Source organism: Ascaphus truei, assembly GCF_040206685.1.
Source record: "Ascaphus truei isolate aAscTru1 chromosome 20 unlocalized genomic scaffold, aAscTru1.hap1 SUPER_20_unloc_4, whole genome shotgun sequence".
Taxonomy (NCBI): Eukaryota; Metazoa; Chordata; class Amphibia; order Anura; family Ascaphidae; genus Ascaphus; species Ascaphus truei.
This window is the reverse complement of record NW_027453860.1, coordinates 678,348-706,044: the sequence shown is the minus strand read 5'-3', so window position 1 is coordinate 706,044 and position 27,697 is coordinate 678,348. Positions and strand designations below refer to the sequence as shown.

Below are 27,697 nucleotides of genomic sequence, written 5' to 3'. Positions count from 1 at the left end.
GGGGTCACTCTGTCCGTTCAGCCGGCCATCCCGGTTTCAAAAGAACTTTGGATCTTATCAAACGTACTTTTTGGTGGCCTAATATGGCAAAGATGGTTCATGAATTTACTAGTGCTTGTCCAGTATGCGCACAAAACAAGACTCTTCATCAAAGACCCTCAGGCTTGCTCATGCCCTTGCCAGTACCCGAACGTCCATGGTCACATATTTCAATGGATTTCATTGTGGATCTACCCCCTTCCAGAGGGATGAATACCATTTTGGTCATCGTTGACCGTTTTTCAAAACAGGCCCACTTTGTTCCACTCAAAGGACTTCCCTCCTCTCCCACCCTAGCTGATATCTTCACCAAGGAGGTGTTTCGCATCCATGGGATACCTACATCCATAGTCTCGGACCGAGGCACACAATTTATATCGAAATTTTGGCGGGCTTTCTCCAAGAGGCTTGGCATGGCGCTATCCTTCTCATCAGGCTATCACCCCCAAACTAATGGGCAAACAGAAAGACTTAATCAAACGCTGGAACAAAACCTGCGGTGTTTTATTTCCGATTCCCAGGATAATTGGGTTGATCTGCTACCTTGGGCAGAATTTGCAACCAATTCACTTCGTAATGAATCCACGCATGAAACCCCGTTCTTCGTGAATTATGGTTTCCACCCAAGTCGACTGCCAATCTCAAACATTCCGATAGGAGTGCCGGCGGCTGATGAACAGGTAACTACTCTTCAGAAGTCATGGATCAAGATTCAGTCCGCGCTTCTTAGCGCCGCTCAGAAATTCAAGTCTCAGGCAGACCACCGTCGTCAACAGGCCCCTAATTACAAGCCAGGGGACCGAGTTTGGCTTTCGTCTAAAAATATCAAGTTGAAGTCTCCGACCCCGAAATTAGCACCTCGATTCTTAGGGCCTTTTCTGATCCAGGAACAAATCAATCCTGTGGCATTTCGTCTGCAACTTCCGTCTTCCATGAGGATTCCAAATGTATTCCATGTTTCCCTGCTCAAGCCATTCGTCCAAAGCAAACGGTTCCCTGCTAAGACCCAAAGACCCAAACCAGTCACGGTCCAAGGACAACCTGAATTCGAAATCCAGACAATCATGGATTCTCGTGTATCCAGAGGAAAGATACAATTCCTTGTTCACTGGAAGGGTTATGGTCCAGAGGAACGCTCTTGGGTACCCAAGGAGGACATCCATGCTCCAGTTCTCTTGGATCGCTTCCACAAGAAATTTCCGCAGAAGCCTTGGATGGATCGTCCTGAGGTCGATCCTGAAGGGGGGGGTACTGTAAGGAATCGGGGGCCACGTCCCTTGCGGCGTGACCCCTCCTTACCCACTACCAGTACTGCAGCGGCTGCTGCCCATGCCCCCCGTCGCTACCCATGCCGCCGCCCAGTGCATACCTTGAACTCTGCCGTCGCCATCTTGGATTCTGGCACTGGTGTTACAGACCCTCAGCTGGGCTCTACTATTTCCTGGTCTCTCAGCCACTCACGAGCAGCTCCTCGACACGCCTCCGCCATGCCCCTCGTCCGGATTGGTCACTGTCGCTTTAAATATCCGGCTGTGACTTCACTTCCTTGCTCTGCATAGCTCCTTGCTTCCTGTGTAGCCTGGATACTGTGTCGTGCTCCTGTTTGTCTTTTCTCCTACAGATTTGAACCGGCTTGTCTGACTTACCCCTCTGGCTCCCGACTTCAGCTTACCCATCACGATTCTTACCTCTCAGACCCTTGGACACGGAAACGGATTTAAACTACGGAACTCTCTATACTCCTGAACTCGGCAAGTACAACGACTATTCTAAATCTTAACCCAGGCCTGGCCACGCTACAACCACATCCCGGACCCACTCCCTCTGCTGTCGGTGTGTATATTCAACATCCCACCTCAGTACAGGGGACTGGCCTGGTCTATGGGCTGCACAGCGTGACAGAGTGCTGGATGAAGCACTCAGACATATGTCTCCCAGGCGTAACTGATAGGAGTTGACTTCACTCTGTCACACTGCGGTAAGCAAAAAATGCGGTATTACCGCTCCATGAAATCTGTTATTTTTATAGGGCAATACATCACTGCAGCACTGCTAAAAGTAATGGGTTTTTTTTTATAGATCTGGTACAAAATAGGACTAATCCCGCATTTCTTTGTATTATCGGCCATATAGTACGTCCCAATATGACCCAACCATAAAAAAAAAAGCAAAAACCCTAACCAATAACCACAAAAAAATGAATCTAAGTCTAATGGTCAAAAAAATCCCATGTTAAAAGTAAATCCAGGGGAGCATTGGCCGTTTTTGTAATCCATAGCCATCCTGGCTTGACGATATTGGATCCTCAACTTGCCACAAAGCTGTCGATCTTCAATTGATAGCAGAAGAGTTTTGAGTGAGTATTTCTTTCTTCTTTTCTTTAAAGCTGTCTTTTTTATCCTCTTTTATCTTCAGCCACAGGAGGCGGCCTCTTCAGCTTCTCCCCGCCTTCTGAGATGGCCAAGCCTTACGTAGGGCCAGGGCCATCGCAGAAGGCAATCACATGGCGCATGAATCAATTCCGTTGGTTGATTTACCACGTGGCTCCCTCACTTGGCATCTCAACCAAAAGTGAGAGAACCACATGGTACATCAACCAATCTGATTTATGTACCATGTTACTGGCCTTCTGTGATGACCCTGGCCCGGCTTAGTCATCGCAGAAGGCAGGAAGAAGCCATATCCGGTGGTTGAAGATAGAAGAGGATAAAGAAGAAGGCAGCGTTAAAGAAAAGAAGACGAGAATAAGAAATAAATGCTCACTCAAGATTCTGAGTATCAGAGGATCAATCAACTGAGGGTCGAGGGCTTTGCGGCAAGTTGATGATCCAATGTTAATGTTGCTTTTTTTAGGAATTTTGTTTGGATATTTTTTATTTAAAGCCATCGGGCTTGGATTATTTTTTTCATGGGGGCATCTATCCCTTTTATTGGATTTGTTCTGGGTGGCCTTCCTCCTGGCTGGGGTACGTTATACATTTATTTAGAGGTCAATATTGATTGCCAATGTGGCTATCTAGGCTCCCTTTGAGGGCCTAGGTAACTAGAGTGACAATCAATGAATTTAAAGGCAATTTTTTTTTAATGGGATTTTTCGGTTTAATATATTTTTTAACTAATAGGGCTAATGTACTTGGGTGGTGGGGGTCGGTTTGTTGGGTTAGGGGTAGGGGGGTGAGTGATGGGAGTAGTTGACTAGTTGACCTGGGGTCCGTGGTTAGGCCTCCCGGGGATCGGTGGTAGAGGTTAACCCCTTGGTTATCTTAGTGGTTAGTAAAGCATTGCGTGGTATACCTTGGTAACCACAGGCATCCATGGGGTTAATGTTATTTCTACCATAGGGTTCGTGTAAGAGATGTGTGCAGAAGTACATATAATGGAGACCGATTTGGGTGAAAATTATATCTTGGTTTTATTGAGCCTGTTCCTTTATCTGGGCAAAACATACAAAAACACAAAATAACAAACCCCTATCCCTGTGTAAGGGCTAACTTCCCTTCCCTTCCCCTATCTGCAGGACTGGAGGGATATTCCCATTACCAGCCTATCACCCCAAAGTCTCAGGAGGTACCTTAAGCAGGTGGCCCTCCATGTCAGTCTCTGGCAGGTTCCTGGGTCCTCTGTGTCCAGGAAATATAGGTCTCTGGGTGTCTGATCTCAGCACAACCTTTGTGCTCAAGAGAGTGTCTGTGTGCAGGCTTCTCTGCTTTCCTGTGTCAGCCCAAATGTGAGCTAAGGAATCCCTCTCCTGTTTCTCACATCAGGCTTTTCTAAGAGTCCTAATCAGCCTGGTGGAGTCTGGTTGATTGCCTGTGTGCAATTAACCAGCACTCTGCTGAATTTAGAGGCATTTTCTCTCAGTGATAAGTCCCCATTACAGTTCTGTAATAATACTTATTACAAAAACCTATAATAGAAATATGATAAAAGAGATCGCGATTCAGTATTTAGGGGCTTATGCAGAGAGGATCGGAAAGGGAATTTCGCCATCTTCTGGCCAAAAAACTTGCCAGAAAACCTTTTAGTCAGGAGAAAATGGCGCGATTTTTAAAATCCGCCAGAACAGTTTTGTAAAGTGTAAAAGTCGCCACACTCGTGGCGAGAACCTGGAACTCGCCATGCTATTTTAGCGTGCAATGCCAGAAGGACCGAAGCGCTGGAACGCGCCATTCTGCCCTTTACTATGGCGTGTTCCAGGTAGCCAGGAAAACTTGGCTATTTTACTACCATCTGCTAAAAGAAGGTAAAGGCGCTTTCTGCATACGACCATAATTTATCCCAAATTTGTGGATATTTCATTGCCGTTTTCCCTGTTAATCTCTATCCTCTCTGCATAAGCCCCATAACGTGTTATTAATGTCGCATTAATTCCCACTCCGAGACTTTGGATAAAATATTGCACCCAGTAAATTATTATCGCAATGTTGATGTATAAAATCATAAAATAGCGGCAATAAGAGGCGTTTCTTTTTTACCAGGGTGCGATAACTCTATTTTAACAGAGTTTGCTGTATCCGGCTCTGTGTGTGTATAACGAAAGGGACACGAGAGAACTTCCTCTCCGTCTCTTTGAGGCCTATTCAACGATTTGTTTTCACATGGATTAGCATCTCGCTATCTTCATTGGGCTCTTATCATACATGCAAAAAGCTTGACAATGTCCGTTTTTAATGTGATTCGGTGCTGGATATGCTTTGTATGCAAATTAGACAATTAAAGTCACAGTCAGAAATATGCTTTCCATCAGGTAGGTCAGATAGGGCTTTTGAGAGATACACCATTACTCCACCTGGAGAGATACCTGGGAATATGCTAATATCAATATGTAGAATATATTCAAATAATTTTTCAAATATATTCAAATAATTTTCTCCTGCAAAAGCCGCTTTCCTCCCACCTGAAGGAGGTGAGGTTTGTATCTGTCAGTTTCCTTTCCTATTGCAGCAAATCACCTTTCAAACCGTGTGATTTTGATGAATACGGAGATAGTGCCCTAATTTTAACTCGGCCAATTGCATGCCATTTTTGTGTGATTTGACAATATCAGAGTTTAACGAATAGGCTGCTATGACTCCTTACGACTTCTTCTCAGATACCTCCCTCTCTCTCCTCAGGACTTTCTCTCCGACATGACTATGACATAGATTATTCTTCTCTGTATCCTTCTCTCCCTGTCTCTCTCTAACACCTTCTCTCTCCTCAGGACTTTCTCTCCGACATGACTATGACAGAGATTATTCTTCTCTATATCCTTCTCTCCCTGTCTCTAACACCTTCTCTCTCCTCAGGACTTCCTCTCAGACATGACTCTGATAGAGATTATTCTTCTCTACAGTATATCCTTCTCTTCCTGTCTCTCTCTAACACCTTCTCTCTCCTCAAGACTTCCTCTCAGACATGACTCTGATAGAGATTATTCTTCTCTATATCCTTCTCTCCCTGTCTCTCTCTAACACCTTCTCTCTCCTCACGACTTCCTTTCCGACATGACTCTGATAGAGATTATTCTTCTCTATATCCTTCTCTCCCTGTCTCTCTCTAACACCTTCTCTCTCCTCACGACTTCCTTTCCGACATGACTCTGATAGAGATTATTCTTCTCTATATCCTTCTCTCCCTGTCTCTCTCTAACACCTTCTCTCTCCTCAGGACTTCCTCTCAGACATGAATATGACAGAGATTCTTCTTCTTTACAGTATATCCTTCTCTCCTTCTCTCCCTGTCTCTAACACCTTCTCTCTCCTCACGACTTCCTTTCCGACATGACTCTGATAGAGGTTATTCTTCTCTGTCTCTCTTTCTCTCCCACTTTCTCACTCTGTCTTTCACCCTATCTCAAACACACTCTCTCCTCAGGACTTCCTTTCAGGAATGGCAATGACAGATGTATTACTTCTCTGTCTCTCTCCTTCTCTGCCTCCCCCTTTCTCTCACAATCTCTCTATCCCTCTCTCTCCTATAGTCTCTTCTTATGACTTCCTCTCAGATATGGCAACAACAGAGGTTATTCTCTTTCTCTTTCTCTCCTACACTCTCTTCTCAGGACTTCCTCATAGACACGACAATGGCTATGACATAGGATAATCTTCTCTGTCCCTCTCCTTCTCTCTCTCTCTCTCACTAACTCTCCTGAGGACTTTCTCTCAGACATGGCTATCACAGAAGTTATTATTCGCTCTTTTTCTCTCCTCTCCCTCTCACACTCTCTCTTTCCTCAGGACTATCTCTCAGACATGGATATCACAAAGGTTATTCTTCCCTATCTATGTTTCATTCTCTGCCTCTCCCTGTCTCTCACACTCTCCTTTCTCAGGACTTTCTCTCAGACATGGCTATGACAGAGGTTGATCGGTTCATGGACAGAGAGCACCTTATTCTCCGTGAGAACACACTTGCAACTAAAGCCATAGAGGAGTATCTGAAACTGATAGGACAGAGATACCTCAAGGAAGCCATTGGTAAGAGAACAGTGCCCATTCGCTCTCATTACCCTCTCCATCTCATCCCTCTAACTCATCGCTCTCTCCCCTCACTCTCTCTCCCTTTCTATCCCTCTCTCCTGTTTTTCTACCTCCTCTCACTGCCTCTCTCTCTCTCTCTCTACCTCTCTCTCCACCTCCCTCTCTCTGTCTCTCCCTCACTCGCCCCTACTCTTCCTCTCTCCCCATGCTCTCTCCATTTTCTTTTCCTCCCTCTCCTCCACCCCCCTCCTCTCTCTGACTTCACTCCCTAGTCTCTCTCTCACAGGTGAGTTTATCCGGGCTCTGTATGAGTCAGAGGAGGACTGTGAGGTTGAACCCATGCGTTGTCCGCCCTCTGCACTGCCCGATCACCAGGCCAATCTCAGGATGTGTTGTGAACTTGCACTCTGCAAGGTTGTCAACTCCCACTGGTCAGTGACAAGTCATGGGATGCCTGTGGGGAGAAAGAGGAGAGAATGAAGAATATCTAATATTCAGAATCTATAATATTGTACTTATTGTTTCCCCCCCTCTATCTATCCATCCTACCACCCATGTATCCATCCTACCATCCATCTACCCTACAAACCATATATCCATCCTAACATCCATCTATCCATCTTATCATCCCTCTATCCATCCTACTATTCATCTATCCATCTTATCATCCATCTTTTCATCCTACCATCCATCTATTAATCCTTCCATTCATTTACCCATCCATCCATCCTAACTACCATCCCTTTATCTATCCTTCCATCAATCTATCCATCCTACCATGCATCTATCCATCCTACCTTCCATCTATCCATCCTACCATGCATCTATCCATCCTACCATGCATCTATCCATCTTATCATCCCTCTATCCATCCAACAATTCATCTATCCATCTATCCATCTATCCATACTACCATACATCTATCCATACTACCATGCATCTATCCATCCTACCATGCATCTATCCATCCTACCATCTATCTATCCATCCTACCATCTATCTATCCATCTTATCATCCCTCTATCCATCCAAAAATTCATCTATCCATCTATCCATACTACCATACATCTATCCATACTACCATGCATGTATCCATCCTACCACCCATCTATCCATCCTACCATCTATCTACCCATCCTACCACCCATCCTACCACCCATCCACCCATTTATCCATCCTACCATCTCTTTATCTATCCTGCTATACATCTATCCATCTAAACATCCATCTATCCATCCTACCACCCTTATAACCATCCCTCTATCCATCCTACCATCCCTCTATCCATCCTACCATCCCTCTATCCATCCTACCATCCCTCTATCCATCCTACCATCCCTCTATCCATCCTACCATCCCTCTATCCATCCTACCATCCCTTTATCTATCCTGCCATACATCTATCCATCTATCCAAACTACCATGCATCTATCCATCATGCATCCATCCTACCATGCCACTATCCATCCTACCACCCATCTATCCATCTTATCATCCCTCTATTCATACATCCATCCTATCATCCATCTTTTCATCCTACCATCCATCTATCCATCCTTCCATACATTTACCCACCCTACCATCCATCCTACCACCCACCTATACATCCTACCACCCATCTCTCCATCCTACCATGCCTCTATGCATCCTACCATCAATCCATCCTAACACTAATGTCCATCTATGCATCCTACCACCCCTCTATCCATCCCTCCATTTAACTATCCATCCTACCATGCATCCATCTTTCAACCCGTCTCTCTCTCTCTTTTCCCTCTCTCTCTCGCTCTCTCTCTCCCCATCTCTCCCTTTGTCTCAGCGTGTTCCCTCGGGAGCTGAAGGAGGTCTTTGCATCTTGGAGGATGCGCTGTGCAGAGCGTGGCCGGGAAGACATAGCAGACAGACTCATTAGTGCCTCTCTCTTCCTCCGCTTCCTGTGTCCGGCCATTATGTCCCCCAGCCTCTTCGGCTTGATGCAGGAATATCCCGATGAACAAACATCTAGGACTCTCACACTCATTTCTAAGGTCATCCAGAACCTGGCCAGCTTCAACAAGTGAGGGCAGGCCTACGGGGGGAGTGACAAAGGGGATGTTTGGGAAATACTGTAGGGTCTTCCCACCCCCCCCCATATTTAAGGTTACAAAGACAGAGGGGACACGTGAGACATAGTGTCCCCCCCTCCCTACTGCAGGGTGCCACAGGAAGAGGGGACGTGTGAGACATAGTGTCCCCCCCTCCCTACTGCAGGGTGACACAGGCAGAGGGGACGTGTGAGACATAGTGTCCCCCCCTCCCTACTGCAGGGTGCCACAGGCAGAGGGGACGTGTGAGATATAGTGTCCCCCTCTCCCTACTGCAGGGTGCCACAGGCAGAGGGGACGTGTGAGACATAGTGTCCCCCTTTCCCTACTGCAGGGTGCCACAGGCAGAGGGGACATGTGAGTCATAGTGTCCCCCCCTCCCTACTGCAGTGTGACACAGGCAGAGGGGACATGTGAGACATAGTGTCCCCCCCTCCCTACTGCAGGGTGACACAGAGACAGAGGGGACATGTGAGACATAGTGTCCCCCCCTCCCAACTGCAGGGTGCCACAGAGACAGAGGGGACGTGTGAGACATAGTGTCCCCCCCTCCCTACTGCAGGGTGACACAGGCAGAGGGGACGTGTGAGACATAGTGTCCCCCCCTCCCTACTGCAGGGTGACAGAGACAGAGGGGACGTGTGAGACATAGTGTCCACCCCTCCCTACTGCAGGGTGACACAGAGACAGAGGGGACATGTGAGACATAGTGTCCCCCTCTCCCTACTGCAGGGTGACACAGGCAGAGGGGACGTGTGAGACATAGTGTCCCCCCCACCCTACTGCAGGGTGACAGAGACAGAGGGGACGTGTGAGACATTGTGTCCCCCCCTCCCTACTGCAGGGTGCCACAGACAGAGGGGACGTGTGAGACATAGTGTCCCCCCCTCCCTACTGCAGGTTGCCACAGGCAGAGGGGATGTGTGAGACATCGTGTCCCCCCTCCCTACTGCAGGGTGCCACAGGCAGAGGGGACGTGTGAGACATAGTGTGCCCCCCTCCCTACTGCAGGGTGACACAGGCAGAGGGGACGTGTGAGACATAGTGTCCCCCCCCCTCCATACTGCAGTGTGACACAGGCAGAGGGGACGTGTGAGACATTGTGTCCCACCCTCCCTACTGCAAGGTGACACAGGCAGAGGTGACGTGTGAGACATAGTGTCCCCCCCCTCCCTACTGCAGGGTGACACAGGCAGAGGGGACGTGTGAGACATAGTGTCCCCCCCTCCCTACTGCAGGGTGACACAGGCAGAGGGGACATGTGAGACATAGTGTCCCCCACCCCCTACTGCAGGGTGCCACAGGCAGAGGGGACATGTGAGACATAGTGTCCCCCTCTCCCTACTGCATGGTGACAGGCAGAGGGGACGTGTGAGACATAGTGCCCCCCCCTCCCTACTGCAGGGTGCCACAGACAGAGGGGATGTGTGAGACATAGTGTCCCCCCCTCCCTACTGCAGGGTGACACAGGCAGAGGGGACGTGTGAGACATAGTGTCCCCCCCTCCCTACTGCAGGGTGACACAGACAGAGGGGACGTGTGAGACATAGTGTCCCCCCCTCCCTACTGCAGGGTGCCACAGGCAGAGGGGACGTGTGAGACATAGTGTCCCCCCCTCCCTACTGCAGGGTGACACAGGCAGAGGGGACGTGTGAGACATAGTGTCCCCCCCTCCCTACTGCAGGGTGCCACAGAGACAGAGGGGACGTGTGATACATAGTGTCCCCCCCTCCCTACTTCAGAGTGATAGAGACAGAGGGGACGTGTGACACATAGTGTCCCCCCCTCCCTACTGCAGGGTGCCACAGACAGAGGGGACGTGTGAGACATAGTGTCCCCCCCTCCCTACTGCAGGTTGCCACAGGCAGAGGGGATGTGTGAGACATCGTGTCCCCCCTCCCTACTGCAGGGTGCCACAGGCAGAGGGGACGTGTGAGACATAGTGTGCCCCCCTCCCTATTGCAGGGTGACACAGGCAGAGGGGACGTGTGAGACATAGTGTCCCCCCCCCTCCATACTGCAGTGTGACACAGGCAGAGGGGACGTGTGAGACATTGTGTCCCACCCTCCCTACTGCAAGGTGACACAGGCAGAGGGGACGTGTGAGACATAGTGTGTCCCCCTCTCACCGTACTGCAGGGTGACACAGACAGAGGGGACGTGTGAGACATAGTGTCCCCCCCTCCCTACTGCAGGGTGACACAGGCAGAGGGGACGTGTGAGACATAGTGTCCCCCCCTCCCTACTGCAGGGTGCCACAGAGACAGAGGGGACGTGTGATACATAGTGTCCCCCCCTCCCTACTTCAGAGTGATAGAGACAGAGGGGACGTGTGACACATAGTGTCCCCCCCTCCCTACTGAAGGGTGACACAGGCAGAGGGGACGTGTGAGACATAGTGTCCCCCCCTCCCTACTGCAGTGTGACACAGGCAGAGGGGACGTGTGAGACATAGTGTCCCCCCCCCTCCATACTGCAGTGTGACACAGGCAGAGGGGACGTGTGAGACATTGTGTCCCACCCTCCCTACTGCAAGGTGACACAGGCAGAGGGGACGTGTGAGACATAGTGTCCCCCCCTCCCTACTGCAGGGTGACACAGCCAGAGGGGACGTGTGAGACATAGTGTCCCCCCCTCCCTACTGCAGGGTGACACAGGCAGAGGGGACGTGTGAGACATAGTGTCCCCCAACCCCTACTGCAGGGTGCCACAGGCAGAGGGGACATGTGAGACATAGTGTCCCCCCCTCCCTACTGCAGGGTGACAGGCAGAGGGGACGTGTGAGACATAGTGTCCCCCCCTCCCTACTGCAGGGTGCCACAGACGGAGGGGACGTGTGAGACATAGTGTCCCCCCCTCCCTACTGCAGGGTGACACAGGCAGAGGGGACGTGTGAGACATAGTGTCCCCCCCTCCCTACTGCAGGGTGACAGAGACAGAGGGGACGTGTGAGACATAGTGTCCACCCCTCCCTACTGCAGGGTGACACAGGCAGAGAGGACGTGTGAGTCATAGTGTCCCCCCCTCCCTACTGCAGTGTGACACAGGCAGAGGGGACATGTGAGACATAGTGTCCCCCCCTCCCTACTGCAGGGTGACACAGAGACAGAGGGGACATGTGAGACATAGTGTCCCCCCCTCCCAACTGCAGGGTGCCACAGAGACAGAGGGGACGTGTGAGACATAGTGTCCCCCCCTCCCTACTGCAGGGTGACACAGGCAGAGGGGACGTGTGAGACATAGTGTCCCCCCCTCCCTACTGCAGGGTGACAGAGACAGAGGGGACGTGTGAAACATAGTGTCCACCCCTCCCTACTGCAGGGTGACACAGAGACAGAGGGGACATGTGAGACATAGTGTCCCCCTCTCCCTACTGCAGGGTGACACAGGCAGAGGGGACGTGTGAGACATAGTGTCCCCCCCACCCTACTGCAGGGTGACAGAGACAGAGGGGACGTGTGAGACATTGTGTCCCCCCCTCCCTACTGCAGGGTGCCACAGACAGAGGGGACGTGTGAGACATAGTGTCCCCCCCTCCCTACTGCAGGTTGCCACAGGCAGAGGGGATGTGTGAGACATCGTGTCCCCCCTCCCTACTGCAGGGTGCCACAGGCAGAGGGGACGTGTGAGACATAGTGTGCCCCCCTCCCTATTGCAGGGTGACACAGGCAGAGGGGACGTGTGAGACATACAGTAGTGTCCCCCCCCCTCCATACTGCAGTGTGACACAGGCAGAGGGGACGTGTGAGACATTGTGTCCCACCCTCCCTACTGCAAGGTGACACAGGCAGAGGGGACGTGTGAGACATAGTGTCCCCCCCCTCCCTACTGCAGGGTGACACAGGCAGAGGGGACGTGTGAGACATAGTGTCCCCCCCTCCCTACTGCAGGGTGACACAGGCAGAGGGGACATGTGAGACATAGTGTCCCCCACCCCCTACTGCAGGGTGCCACAGGCAGAGGGGACATGTGAGACATAGTGTCCCCCTCTCCCTACTTCAGGGTGACAGGCAGAGGGGACGTGTGAGACATAGTGCCCCCCCCTCCCTACTGCAGGGTGCCACAGACAGAGGGGACGTGTGAGACATAGTGTCCCCCCCTCCCTACTGCAGGGTGACACAGGCAGAGGGGACGTGTGAGACATAGTGTCCCCCCCTCCCTACTGCAGGGTGACACAGACAGAGGGGACGTGTGAGACATAGTGTCCCCCCCTCCCTACTGCAGGGTGCCACAGGCAGAGGGGACGTGTGAGACATAGTGTCCCCCCCTCCCTACTGCAGGGTGACACAGGCAGAGGTGACGTGTGAGACATAGTGTCCCCCCCTCCCTACTGCAGGGTGATACAGGCAGAGGGGACGTGTGAGACATAGTGTGTCCCCCTCCCTACTGCAAGATGACACAGGCAGAGGGGACGTGTGAGACATAGTGTGTCCCCCTCTCACCGTACTGCAGGGTGACACAGACAGAGGGGACGTGTGAGACATAGTGTCCCCCCCTCCCTACTGCAGGGTGAAACAGGCAGAGGGGACGTGTGAGACATAGTGTCCCCCCCTCCCTACTGCAGGGTGCCACAGAGACAGAGGGGACGTGTGATACATAGTGTCCCCCCTCCCTACTTCAGAGTGATAGAGACAGAGGGGACGTGTGACACATAGTGTCCCCCCCTCCCTACTGAAGGGTGACACAGGCAGAGGGGACGTGTGAGACATAGTGTCCCCCCCTCCCTACTGCAGTGTGACACAGGCAGAGGGGACGTGTGAGACATAGTGTCCCCCCCCCTCCATACTGCAGTGTGACACAGGCAGAGGGGACGTGTGAGACATTGTGTCCCACCCTCCCTACTGCAAGGTGACACAGGCAGAGGGGACGTGTGAGACATAGTGTCCCCCCCTCCCTACTGCAGGGTGACACAGGAAGAGGGGACGTGTGAGACATAGTGTGTCCCCCTCCCTACTGCAGGGTGACACAGGCAGAGGGGACGTGTGAGACATAGTGTCCCCCACCCCCTACTGCAGGGTGCCACAGGCAGAGGGGACATGTGAGACATAGTGTCCCCCTCTCCCTACTGCAGGGTGACAGGCAGAGGGGACGTGTGAGACATAGTGTCCCCCCCTCCCTACTGCAGGGTGCCACAGACAGAGGGGACGTGTGAGACATAGTGTCCCCCCCTCCCTACTGCAGGGTGACACAGGCAGAGGGGACGTGTGAGACATAGTGTCCCCCCCTCCCTACTGCAGGGTGACACAGACAGAGGGGACGTGTGAGACATAGTGTCCCCCCCTCCCTACTGCAGGGTGCCACAGGCAGAGGGGACATGTGAGACATAGTGTCCCCCCTCCCTACTGCAGGGTGACACAGGCAGAGGGGACGTGTGAGACATAGTGTCCCCCCCCCCCCTACTGCAGGGTGATACAGGCAGAGGGGACGTGTGAGACATAGTGTGTCCCCCTCCCTACTGCAAGATGACACAGGCAGAGGGGACGTGTGAGACATAGTGTGTCCCCCCCTCTCCATACTGCAGGGTGACACAGACAGAGGGGACGTGTGAGACATAGTGTCCCCCCCTCCCTACTGCAGGGTGACACAGGCAGAGGGGACGTGTGAGATATAGTGTCCCCCCCTCCCTACTGCAGGGTGCCACAGAGACAGAGGGGACATGTGATACATAGTGTCCCCCCCTCCCTACTTCAGAGTGATAGAGACAGAGGGGACGTGTGAGACATAGTGTCCCCCCCTCCCTACTGCAGGGTGCCACAGGCAGAGGGGACGTGTGAGACATAGTGTCCCCCCCTCCCTACTGCAGGGTGACACAGAGACAGAGGGGACGTGTGAGAAATAGTGTCCCCCCCTCCCTACTGCAGGGTGACACAGGCAGAGGGGACGTGTGAGACATAGTGTGTCCCCCTCCCTACTGCAAGGTGACACAGGCAGAGGGGACGTGTGAGACATAGTGTGTCCCCCCCCTCTCCGTACTGCAGGGTGACACAGACAGAGGGGACGTGTGAGATATAGTGTCCCCCCCTCCCTACTGCAGGGTGCCACAGGCAGAGGGAACGTGTGAGACATGGTGTCCCCCCCTCCCTACTGCAGGGTGCCACAGAGACAGAGGAGACGTGTGATACATAGTGTCCCCCCTCCCTACTGCAGGGTGCCACAGGCAGAGGGGACGTGTGAGACATAGTGTCCCCACCTCCTTACTGCAGGGTGCCACAGGCAGAGGGGACGTGTGAAACATAGTGTTCCCCCCTCCCTACTGCAGGGTGCCACAGGCAGAGGGGACGTGTGAAACATAGTGTCCCCCCCTCCCTACTGCAGGGTGACACAGAGACAGAGGGGACGTGTGAGACATAGTGTCCCCCCTCCCTACTGCAGGGTGCCACAGAGACAGAGGGGACGTGTGAGACATAGTGTCCCCCCCTCCCTACTGCAGGGTGACACAGGCAGAGGGGACGTGTGAGACATAGTGTCCCCCCCTCCCTACTGTAGGGTGACACAGGAAGAGGGGACGTGTGAGACATACTGTAGTGTCCCCCCTCCCTACTGCAGGGTGCCACAGGCAGAGGGGACGTGTCAGACATAGTGTCCCCCCCTCCCTACTGCAGTGTGACACAAGCAGAGGGGACGTGTGAGACATAGTGTCCCCCCCTCCCTACTGCAGGGTGACACAGACAGAGGGGACGTGTGAGACATAGTGTCCCCCCCTCCCTACTGCAGGGTGCCACAGGCAGACGGGACGAGTGAGACATAGTGTCCCCCCCTCCCTACTGCAGGGTGCCACAGGCAGAGGGGACGTGTGAGACATAATGTCCTCCCCTCCCTACTGCAGGGTGACACAGGCAGAGGGGACGCGTGAGACATAGTGTTCCCCCCTCCCTACTGTAGGGTGACACAGGCAGAGGGGACGTGTGAGACAAAGTGTCCCCCCCTCCCTACTGCAGGGTGACACAGAGACAGAGGGGACGAGTGAGACATAGTGTCCCCCCCTCCCTACTGCAGAGTGCCACAGGCAGGGGGGACGTGTGAGACATAGTGTCCTCCCCTCCCTACTGCAGTGTGACACAGGCAGAGGGGACGCGTGAGACATAGTGTCCCCCCCTCCCTACTGCAGGGTGCCACAGGCAGAGGGGACGTGTGAGACATAGTGTCCCCCCCTCCCTACTGCAGGGTGACACAGGCAGAGGGGACGTGTGAGACATAGTGTCCCCCCCTCCCTACTGCAGGGTGACACAGGCAGAGGGGACGTGTGAGTCATAGTGTGTCCCCCTCCCTACTGCAAGGTGACACAAGCAGAGGGGACGTGTGAAACATAGTGTTCCCCCCTCCCTACTGCAGGGTGCCACAGGCAGAAGGGAAGTGTGAGACATAGTTTCCCCACCTCCCTACTGCAGGGTGCCACAGGCATAGGGGACGTGTGAGACATAGTGTCCCCCCCTCCCTACTGCCGGGTGACACAGAGACAGAGGGGACGTGTGAGACATATTGTCCCCCCCTCCCTACTGCAGGGTGCCACAGAGACAGAGGGGATGTGTGAGACATAGTGTCCCCCCCTCCCTACTGCAGGGTGACACAGGCAGAGGGGACGTGTGAGACATAGTGTCCCCCCCTCCCTACTGTAGGGTGACAGAGACAGAGGGGACATGTGAGACATAGTGTCCCCCCTCCCTACTGCAGGGTGACAGAGACAGAGGGGACGTGTGAGACATAGTGTCCCCCCCTCCCTACTGCAGGGTGACACAGGCAGAGGTGACGTGTGAGACATAGTGTCCCCCCTCCCTACTGCAGGGTGCCACAGGCAGGGGGACGTGTGAGACATAGTGTCCCCCCCTCCCTACTGCAGGGTGACACAGGCAGAGGGGACGTGTGAGATATAGTGTCCCCCCTCCCTACTGCAGGGTGCCACAGACAGAGGGGACGTGTGAGAAATAGTGTCCCCCCTCCCTACTGCAGGGTGACACATTCAGAGGGGACGTGTGAGACATAGTGTCCCCCCCTCCCTACTGCAGTGTGACACAGAGACAGAGGGGATGTGTGAGACATAGTGTCCCCCCCTCCCTACTGCAGCGTGACAGAGACAGAGGGGACGTGTGAGACATAGTGTTCCCCCCTCCCTACTGCAGGGTGCCACAGGCAGAGGTACGTGTGAGACATAGTGTCCCCCCCTCCCTACTGCAGGGTGACACAGGCAGAGGGGACGTGTGAGACATAGTGTGTCCCCCTCCCTACTGCAAGGTGACACAGGCAGAGGGGACGTGTGAGACATAGTGTGTCCCCGCCCTCTCCGTACTGCAGGGTGACACAGACAGAGGGGACGTGTGAGATATAGTGTCCCCCCCTCCCTACTGCAGGGTGCGACAGGCAGAGGGGACGTGTGAGACATGGTGTCCCCCCTCCCTACTGCAGGGTGCCACAGAGACAGAGGGGACGTGTGATACATAGTGTCCCCCCCTCCCTACTGCAGGGTGCCACAGGCAGAGGGGACGTGTGAGACATAGTGTCCCCACCTCCCTACTGCAGGGTGCCACAGGCAGAGGGGACGTGTGAGACATAGTGTCCCCCCCTCCCTACTGCAGGGTGACACAAGCAGAGGGGACGTGTGAAACATAGTATTCCCCCCTCCCTACTGCAGGGTGCCACAGGCAGAGGGGACGTGTGAGACATAGTGTCCCCCCCTCCCTACTGCAGGGTGACACAGAGACAGAGGGGACGTGTGAGACATAGTGTCCCCCCCTCCCTACTGCAGGGTGACACAGGCAGAGGGGACGTGTGAGACATAGTGTCCCCCCCTCCCTACTGTAGGGTGACACAGGCAGAGGGGACGTGTGAGACATACTGTAGTGTCCCCCCTCCCTACTGCAGGGTGCCACAGGCAGAGGGGACGTGTGAGACATAGTGTCCCCCCCTCCCTACTGCAGTGTGACACAGGCAGAGGGGACGTGTGAGACATAGTGTCCCCCCCTCCCTACTGCAGGGTGACACAGACAGAGGGGACGTGTGAGACATAGTGTCCCCCCCTCCCTACTGCAGGGTGACACAGATACAGAGGGGACGAGTGAGACATAGTGTCCCCCCCTCCCTACTGCAGGGTGCCACAGGCAGAGGGGACGTGTGAGACATAGTGTCCTCCCCTTCCTACTACAGGGTGACACAGGCAGAGGGGACGCGTGAGACATAGTGTTCCCCCCTTCCTACTGTAGGGTGACACAGGCAGAGGGGACGTGTGAGACATAGTGTCCCCCCCTCCCTACTGCAGGGTGACACAGAGACAGAGGGGACGAGTGAGACATAGTGTCCCCCCCTCCCTACTGCAGGGTGCAACAGGCAGAGGGGACATGTGAGACATAGTGACCCCCAGCCCCTACTGCAGTGTGACACAGACAGAGGGGACGTGTGAGACATAGTGTCCCCCCCTCCCTACTGCAGGGTGCCACAGGCAGAGGGGACGTGTGAGACATAGTGTCCCCCCCTCCCTACTGCAGGGTGACAGAGGCAGAGGGGACGTGTGAGACATAGTGTCCCCCCCTCCCTACTGCAGGGTGACACAGGCAGAGGGGACGTGTGAGACATAGTGTGTCCCCCTCCCTACTGCAAGGTGACACAGGCAGAGGGGACGTGTGAGACATAGTGTGTCCCCCCCCTCTCCGTACTGCAGGGTGACACAGACAGAGGGGACGTGTGAGATATAGTGTCCCCCCCTCCCTACTGCAGGGTGCCAAAGGCAGAGGGGACGTGTGAGACATGGTGTCCCCCCCTCCCTACTGCAGGGTGCCACAGAGACAGAGGGGACGTGTGATACATAGTGTTCCCCCCTCCCTACTGCAGGGTGCCACAGGCAGAGGGGACGTGTGAAACATAGTGTCCCCACCTACCTACTGCAGGGTGACACAGGCAGAGGGGACGTGTGAGACATAGTGTCCCCCCCTCTTTACTGCAGGGTGACACAAGCAGAGGGGACGTGTGAAACATAGTGTTCCCCCCTCCCTACTGCAGGGTGCCACAGGCAGAGGGGACGTGTGAGACATAGTGTCCCCACCTCCCTACTGCAGGGTGCCACAGGCATAGGGGACGTGTGAGACATAGTGTCCCCCCCTCCCTACTGCCGGGTGACACAGACAGAGGGGACGTGTGAGACATAGTGTCCCCCCCTCCCTACTGCAGGGTGCCACAGTGACAGAGGGGACGTGTGAGACATAGTGTCCCCCCCTCCCTACTGCAGGGTGACACAGGCAGAGGGGACGTGTGAGACATAGTGTCCCCCCTACCTACTGCAGGGTGACACAGGCAGAGGGGACGTGTGAGACATAGAGTACCCCCCTCCCTACTGCAGGGTGCCACAGGCAGAGGGGACGTGTGAGACATTGTGTCCCTCCCTCCCTACAGCAGGGTGCCACAGACAGAGGGGACGTGTGAGACATAGTGTCCCCCCCTCCCTACTGCAGGGTGACACAGAGACAGAGGGGACGTGTGAGACATAGTGTCCCCCCCTCCCTACTACCGGGTGACACAGACAGAGGGGACGTGTGAGACATAGTGTCCCCCCCTCCCTACTGCAGGGTGCCACAGAGACAGAGGGGACGTGTGAGACATAGTGTCCCCCCCTCCCTACTGCAGGGTGACACAGAGACAGAGGGGACGTGTGAGACATAGTTTCCCCCCCTCCCTACTGCAGCGTGACAGAGACAGAGGGGACGTGTGAGACATAGTGTCCCCCCCTCCCTACTGCAGGGTGACACAGGCAGAGGGGACGTGTGAGATATAGTGCCCCCCCCTCCCTACTGCAGTGTGACACAGGCAGAGGGGACGTGTGAGACATAGTGTCCCCCCCTCCCTCCTGCAGGGTGACACAGGCAGAGGGGACGTGTGAGACATAGTGCCCCCCCCTCCCTACTGCAGTGTGACACAGGCAGAGGGGACGTGTTAGACATAGTGTCCCCCCCTCCCTACTGCAGGGTGCCACAGAGACAGAAGGGACGTGTGAGACATAGTGTCCCCCCTCCCTACTGCAGGGTGATACAGGCAGAGGGGACGTGTGAGACATAGTGTGTCCCCCTCCCTACTGCAAGATGACACAGGCAGAGGGGACGTGTGAGACATAGTGTGTCCCCCCCTCACCGTACTGCAGGGTGACACAGACAGAGGGGACGTGTGAGACATAGTGTCCCCCCCTCCCTATTGCAGGGTGACACAGGCAGAGGGGACGTGTGAGATATAGTGTCCCCCCCTCCCTACTGCAGGGTGCCACAGAGACAGAGGGGACGTGTGATACATAGTGTCCCCCCCTCCCTACTTCAGAGTGAATGAGACAGAGGGGACGTGTGACACATAGTGTCCCCCCCTCCCTACTGAAGGGTGACACAGGCAGAGGAACGTGTGAGACATAGTGTACCCCCCTCCCTACTGCAGTGTGATACAGGCAGAGGGGACGTGTGAGACATAGTGTCCCCCCCCCCTCCATACTGCAGTGTGACACAGGCAGAGGGGACGTGTGAGACATTGTGTCCCACCCTCCCTACTGCAAGGTGACACAGGCAGAGGGGACGTGTGAGACATAGTGTCCCCCCCTCCCTACTGCAGGGTGACACAGGCAGAGGGGACGTGTGAGACATAGTGTCCCCCCCTCCCTACTGCAGGGTGACACAGGCAGAGGGGACGTGTGAGACATAGTGTCCCCCACCCCCTACTGCAGGGTGCCACAGGCAGAGGGGAAATGTGAGACATAGTGTCCCCCCCTCCCTACTGCAGGGTGACAGGCAGAGGGGACGTGTGAGACATAGTGTCCCCCCCTCCCTACTGCAGGGTGCCACAGACAGAGGGGACGTGTGAGACATAGTGTCCCCCCCTCCCTACTGCAGGGTGACACAGGCAGAGGGGACGTGTGAGACATAGTGTCCCCCCCTCCCTACTGCAGGGTGACACAGACAGAGGGGACGTGTGAGACATAGTGTCCCCCCCTCTATACTGCAGGGTGCCACAGGCAGAGGGGACATGTGAGACATAGTGTCCCCCCCTCCCTACTGCAGGGTGACACAGGCAGAGGGGACGTTTGAGACATAGTGTCCCCCCCTCCCTACTGCAGGGTGATACAGGCAGAGGGGACGTGTGAGACATAGTGTGTCCCCCTCCCTACTGCAAGATGACACAGGCAGAGGGGATGTGTGAGACATAGTGTGTCCCCCCCCTCTCCGTACTGCAGGGTGACACAGACAGAGGGGACGTGTGAGACATAGTGTCCCCCCCTCCCTACTGCAGGGTGACACAGGCAGAGGGGACGTGTGAGATATAGTGTCCCCCCCTCCCTACTGCAGGGTGCCACAGAGACAGAGGGGACATGTGATACATAGTGTCCCCCCCTCCCTACTTCAGAGTGATAGAGACAGAGGGGACGTGTGAGACATAGTGTCCCCCCCTCCCTCCTGCAGGGTGACACAGGCAGAGGGGACGTGTGAGACATAGTGGCCCCCCCTCCCTACTGCAGTGTGACACAGGCAGAGGGGACGTGTTAGACATAGTGTCCCCCCCTCCCTACTGCAGGGTGCCACAGAGACAGAAGGGACGTGTGAGACATAGTGTCCCCCCTCCCTACTGCAGGGTGACAGAGAGACAGAGGGGACGTGTGAGACATAGTGTCCCCCCCCCTCCCTACTGCAGGGTGCCACAGAGACAGAGGGGACGTGTGAGACATAGTGTCCCCCCCCTACTGCAGGGTGCCACAGAGACAGAGGGGACGTGTGAGACATAGTGTCCCCCCCTCCCTACTGCAGGGTGACACAGACAGAGGGGACGTGTGAGACATAGTGTCCCCCCCTCCCTACTGCAGGGTGACACAGGCAGAGGGGACGTGTGAGACATAGTGTGTCCCCCTCCCTACTGCAAGGTGACACAGGCAGAGGGGACGTGTGAGACATAGTGTGCCCCCCCTCCTCTCCGTACTGCAGGGTGACACAGACAGAGGGGACGTGTGAGATATAGTGTCCCCCCCTCCCTACTGCAGGGTGCCACAGGCAGAGGGGACGTGTGAGACATGGTGTCCCCCCCTCCCTACTGCAGGGTGCCACAGAGACAGAGGAGACGTGTGATACATAGTGTCCCCCCTCCCTACTGCAGGGTGCCACAGGCAGAGGGGACGTGTGAGACATAGTGTCCCCACCTCCTTACTGCAGGGTGCCACAGGCAGAGGGGACGTGTGAAACATAGTGTTCCCCCCTCCCTACTGCAGGGTGCCACAGGCAGAGGGGACGTGTGAAACATAGTGTCCCCCCCTCCCTACTGCAGGGTGACACAGAGACAGAGGGGACGTGTGAGACATAGTGTCCCCCCCTCCCTACTTCAGAGTGATAGAGACAGAGGGGACGTGTGAGACATAGTGTCCCCCCCTCCCTACTGCATTGTGACACAGGCAGAGGGGAGGTGTGAGACATAGTGTCCCCCCCTCCCTCCTGCAGGGTGACACAGGCAGAGGGGACGTGTGAGACATAGTGGCCCCCCCTCCCTACTGCAGTGTGACACAGGCAGAGGGGACGTGTTAGACATAGTGTCCCCCCCTCCCTACTGCAGGGTGCCACAGAGACAGGAGGGACGTGTGAGACATAGTGTCCCCCCTCCCTACTGCAGGGTGACAGAGAGACAGAGGGGACGTGTGACACATAGTGTCCCCCCCCCTCCCTACTGCAGGGTGCCACAGAGACAGAGGGGACGTGTGAGACATAGTGTCCCCCCCCTACTGCAGGGTGCCACAGAGACAGAGGGGACGTGTGAGACATAGTGTCCCCCCCTCCCTACTGCAGGGTGACACAGGCAGAGGGGACGTGTGAGAGATAGTGTCCCCCCCTCCCTACTGCAGGGTGACACAGACAGAGGGGACGTGTGAGACATAGTGTCCCCCCCTCCCTACTGCAGGGTGCCACAGGCAGAGGGACGTGTGAGACATAGTGTCCCCCCCTCCCTACTGCAGGGTGACACAGAGACAGAGGGGACGTGTGAGACATAGTGTCCCCCCCTCCCTACTGCAGGGTGACACAGGCAGAGGGGACGTGTGAGACATAGTGTGTCCCCCTCCCTACTGCAAGGTGACACAGGCAGAGGGGACGTGTGAGACATAGTGTGTACCCCCCCCTCTCCGTACTGCAGGGTGACACAGAGAGAGGGGACGTGTGAGATATAGTGTCCCCCCCTCCCTACTGCAGGGTGCCACAGGCAGAGGGGACGTGTGAGACATGGTGTCCCCACCTCCTTACTGCAGGGTGCCACAGGCAGAGGGGACGTGTGAAACATAGTGTTCCCCCCTCCCTACTGCAGGGTGCCACAGGCAGAGGGGACGTGTGAAACATAGTGTCCCCCCCTCCCTACTGCAGGGTGACACAGAGACAGAGGGGACGTGTGAGACATAGTGTCCCCCCTCCCTACTGCAGGGTGCCACAGAGACAGAGGGGACGTGTGAGACATAGTGTCCCCCCCTCCCTACTGCAGGGTGACACAGGCAGAGGGGACGTGTGAGACATAGTGTCCCCCCCTCCCTACTGTAGGGTGACACAGGCAGAGGGGACGTGTGAGACATACTGTAGTGTCCCCCCTCCCTACTGCAGGGTGCCACAGGCAGAGGGGACGTGTGAGACATAGTGTCCCCCCCTCCCTACTGCAGTGTGACACAGGCAGAGGGGACGTGTGAGACATAGTGTGTCCCCCTCCCTACTGCAGGGTGACACAGACAGAGGGGACGTGTGAGACATAGTGTCCCCCCCTCCCTACTGCAGGGTGCCACAGGCAGAGGGGACGTGTGAGACATAGTGTCCCCCCCTCCCTACTGCAGGGTGACACAGAGACAGAGGGGACGAGTGAGACATAGTGTCCCCCCCTCCCTACTGCAGGGTGCCACAGGCAGAGGGGACGTGTGAGACATAGTGTTCCCCCCCTCCCTACTGTAGGGTGACACAGGCAGAGGGGACGTGTGAGACAAAGTGTCCCCCCCTCCCTACTGCAGGGTGACACAGAGACAGAGGGGACGAGTGAGACATAGTGTCCCCCCCTCCCTACTGCAGGGTGCCACAGGCAGAGGGGACGTGTGAGACATAGTGTCCTCCCCTCCCTACTGCAGTGTGACACAGGCAGAGGGGACGCGTGAGACATAGTGTCCCCCCCTCCCTACTGCAGGGTGCCACAGGCAGAGGGGACGTGTGAGACATAGTGTCCCCCCCTCCCTACTGCAGGGTGACACAGGCAGAGGGGACGTGTGAGACATAGTGTCCCCCCCTCCCTACTGCAGGGTGACACAGGCAGAGGGGACGTGTGAGTCATAGTGTGTCCCCCTCCCTACTGCAAGGTGACACAGGCAGAGGGGACGTGTGAGACATAGTGTGTCCCCCCCTCTCCGTACTGCAGGGTGACACAGACAGAGGGGACGTGTGAGATATAGTGTCCCCCCCACCCTACTGCAGGGTGCCACAGGCAGAGGGGACGTGTGAGACATGGTGTCCCCCCCTCCCTACTGCAGGGTGCCACAGAGACAGAGGGGACGTGTGATACATAGTGTTCCCCCCTCCCTACTGCAGGGTGCCACAGGCAGAGGGGACGTGTGAGACATAGTGTCCCCACCTCCCTACTGCAGGGTGCCACAGGCAGAGGGGACGTGTGAGACATAGTGTCCCCCCCTCCCTACTGCAGGGTGACACAAGCAGAGGGGACATGTGAAACATAGTGTTCCCCCCTCCCTACTGCAGAGTGCCACAGGCATAGGGGACGTGTGAGACATAGTGTCCCCCCCTCCCTACTGCCGGGTGACACAGAGACAGAGGGGACGTGTGAAACATATTGTCCCCCGCTCCCTACTGCAGGGTGCCACAGAGACAGAGGGGACGTGTGAGACATAGTGTCCCCCCCTCCCTACTGCAGGGTGACACAGGCAGAGGGGACGTGTGAGACATAGTGTCCCCCCCTCCCTACTGTAGGGTGACAGAGACAGAGGGGACGTGTGAGACATAGTGTCCCCCCACCCTACTGCAGGGTGACAGAGACAGAGGGGACGTGTGAGACATAGTGTCCCCACCTCCCTACTGCAGTGTGACACAGGCAGAGGTGACGTGTGAGACATAGTGTCCCCCCTCCCTACTGCAGGGTGCCACAGGCAGGGGGGACGTGTGAGACATAGTGTCCCCCCCTCCCTACTGCAGGGTGACACAGGCAGAGGGGACGTGTGAGATATAGTGTCCCCCCCTCCCTACTGCAGGGTGCCACAGACAGAGGGGATGTGTGAGAAATAGTGTCCCCCCCTCCCTACTGCAGGGTGACACATTCAGAGGGGACGTGTGAGACATAGTGTCCCCCCCTCCCTACTGCAGTGTGACACAGAGACAGAGGGGACGTGTGAGACATAGTGTCCCCCCCTCCCTACTGCAGCGTGACAGAGACAGAGGGGACGTGTGAGACATAGTGTTCCCCCCTCCCTACTGCAGGGTGCCACAGGCAGAGGGACGTGTGAGACATAGTGTCCCCCCCTCCCTACTGCAGGGTGCCACAGGCAGAGGGGACGTGTGAGACATAGTGTGTCCCCCTCCCTACTGCAAGGTGACACAGGCAGAGGGGACGTGTGAGACATAGTGTGTCCCCCCCCTCTCCGTACTGCAGGGTGACACAGACAGAGGGGACGTGTGAGATATAGTGTCCCCCCCTCCCTACTGCAGGGTGCCACAGGCAGAGGGGACGTGTGAGACATGGTGTCCCCCCCTCCCTACTGCAGGGTGCCACAGAGACAGAGGGGACGTGTGATACATAGTGTCCCCCCCTCCCTACTGCAGGGTGACACAGACAGAGGGGACGTGTGAGATATAGTGTCCCCCCCACCCTACTGCAGGGTACCACAGGCAGAGGGGACGTGTGAGACATGGTGTCCCCCCCTCCCTACTGCAGGGTGCCACAGAGACAGAGGGGACGTGTGATACATAGTGTTCCCCCCTCCCTACTGCAGGGTGCCACAGGCAGAGGGGACGTGTGAGACATAGTGTCCCCACCTCCCTACTGCAGGGTGCCACAGGCAGAGGGGACGTGTGAGACATAGTGTCCCCCCCTCCCTACTGCAGGGTGACACAAGCAGAGGGGACATGTGAAACATAGTGTTCCCCCCTCCCTACTGCAGATTGCCACAGGCAGAAGGGACGTGTGAGACATAGTTTCCCCACCTCCCTACTGCAGGGTGCCACAGGCATAGGGGACGTGTGAGACATAGTGTCCCCCCCTCCCTACTGCCGGGTGACACAGAGACAGAGGGGACGTGTGAGACATAGTGTCCCCCGCTCCCTACTGCCGGGTGACACAGAGACAGAGGGGACGTGTGAGACATATTGTCCCCCGCTCCCTACTGCAGGGTGCCACAGAGACAGAGGGGACGTGTGAGACATAGTGTCCCCCCCTCCCTACTGCAGGGTGACACAGGCAGAGGGGACGTGTGAGACATAGTGTCCCCCCCTCCCTACTGTAGGGTGACAGAGACAGAGGGGACGTGTGAGACATAGTGTCCCCCCACCCTACTGCAGGGTGACAGAGACAGAGGGGACGTGTGAGACATAGTGTCCCCCCCTCCCTACTGCAGGGTGACACAGGCAGAGGTGACGTGTGAGACATAGTGTCCCCCCTCCCTACTGCAGGGTGCCACAGGCAGGGGGGACGTGTGAGACATAGTGTCCCCCCCTCCCTACTGCAGGGTGACACAGGCAGAGGGGACGTGTGAGATATAGTGTCCCCCCCTCCCTACTGCAGGGTGCCACAGACAGAGGGGACGTGTGAGAAATAGTGTCCCCCCCTCCCTACTGCAGGGTGACACATTCAGAGGGGACGTGTGAGACATAGTGTCCCCCCCTCCCTACTGCAGCGTGACAGAGACAGAGGGGACGTGTGAGACATAGTGTCCCCCCCTCCCTACTGCAGCGTGACAGAGACAGAGGGGACGTGTGAGACATAGTGTTCCCCCCTCCCTACTGCAGGGTGCCACAGGCAGAGGGACGTGTGAGACATAGTGTCCCCCCCTCCCTACTGCAGGGTGCCACAGGCAGAGGGGACGTGTGAGACATAGTGTGTCCCCCTCCCTACTGCAAGGTGACACAGGCAGAGGGGACGTGTGAGACATAGTGTGTCCCCCCCCTCTCCGTACTGCAGGGTGACACAGACAGAGGGGACGTGTGAGATATAGTGTCCCCCCCTCCCTACTGCAGGGTGCCACAGGCAGAGGGGACGTGTGAGACATGGTGTCCCCCCCTCCCTACTGCAGGGTGCCACAGAGACAGAGGGGACGTGTGATACATAGTGTCCCCCCCTCCCTACTGCAGGGTGCCACAGGCAGAGGGGACGTGTGAGACATAGTGTCCCCACCTCCCTACTGCAGGGTGCCACAGGCAGAGGGGACGTGTGAGACATAGTGTCCCCCCCTCCCTACTACAGTGTGACACAGGCAGAGGGGACGTGTGAGACATAGTGTCCCCCCCTCCCTACTGCAGGGTTACACAGACAGAGGGGACGTGTGAGACATAGTGTCCCCCCCTCCCTACTGCAGGGTGACACAGATACAGAGGGGACGAGTGAGACATAGTGTCCCCCCCTCCCTACTGCAGGGTGCCACAGGCAGAGGGGACGTGTGAGACATAGTGTCCTCCCCTCCCTACTGCAGGGTGACACAGGCAGAGGGGACGCGTGAGACATAGTGTTCCCCCCTTCCTACTGTAGGGTGACACAGGCAGAGGGGACGTGTGAGACATAGTGTCCCCCCCTCCCTACTGCAGGGTGACACAGAGACAGAGGGGACGAGTGAGACATAGTGTCCCCCCCTCCCTACTGCAGGGTGCCACAGGCAGAGGGGACGTGTGAGACATAGTGTCCCCCAGCCCCTACTGCAGTGTGACACAGACAGAGGGGACGTGTGAGACATAGTGTCCCCCCTCCCTACTGCAGGGTGCCACAGGCAGAGTGGACGTGTGAGACATAGTGTCCCCCCCTCCCTACTGCAGGGTGACAGAGGCAGAGGGGACGTGTGAGACATAGTGTCCCCCCCTCCCTACTGCAGGGTGACACAGGCAGAGGGGACGTGTGAGACATAGTGTGTCCCCCCCTCTCCGTACTGCAGGGTGACACAGACAG

The 27,697-nt window shown here is 56.0% G+C and overlaps 1 protein-coding gene across 1 annotated transcript in view; it reads left to right on the top strand.

Moving 5' to 3' along the window:
- The window catches only part of SYNGAP1 (synaptic Ras GTPase activating protein 1), a gene marked incomplete at its 5' end in the record, with an annotated part of 710,344 nt that overhangs the window by 33,965 nt on the left and 648,682 nt on the right, over window positions 1–27,697 (top strand). Inside the window, 3 exons of the mRNA XM_075580961.1 lie at window positions 6,353–6,497; window positions 6,787–6,931; window positions 8,320–8,556. Coding sequence (XP_075437076.1) covers window positions 6,353–6,497; window positions 6,787–6,931; window positions 8,320–8,556 — 527 coding nt within the window. The remainder of the gene's footprint in view (window positions 1–6,352; window positions 6,498–6,786; window positions 6,932–8,319; window positions 8,557–27,697) is intronic.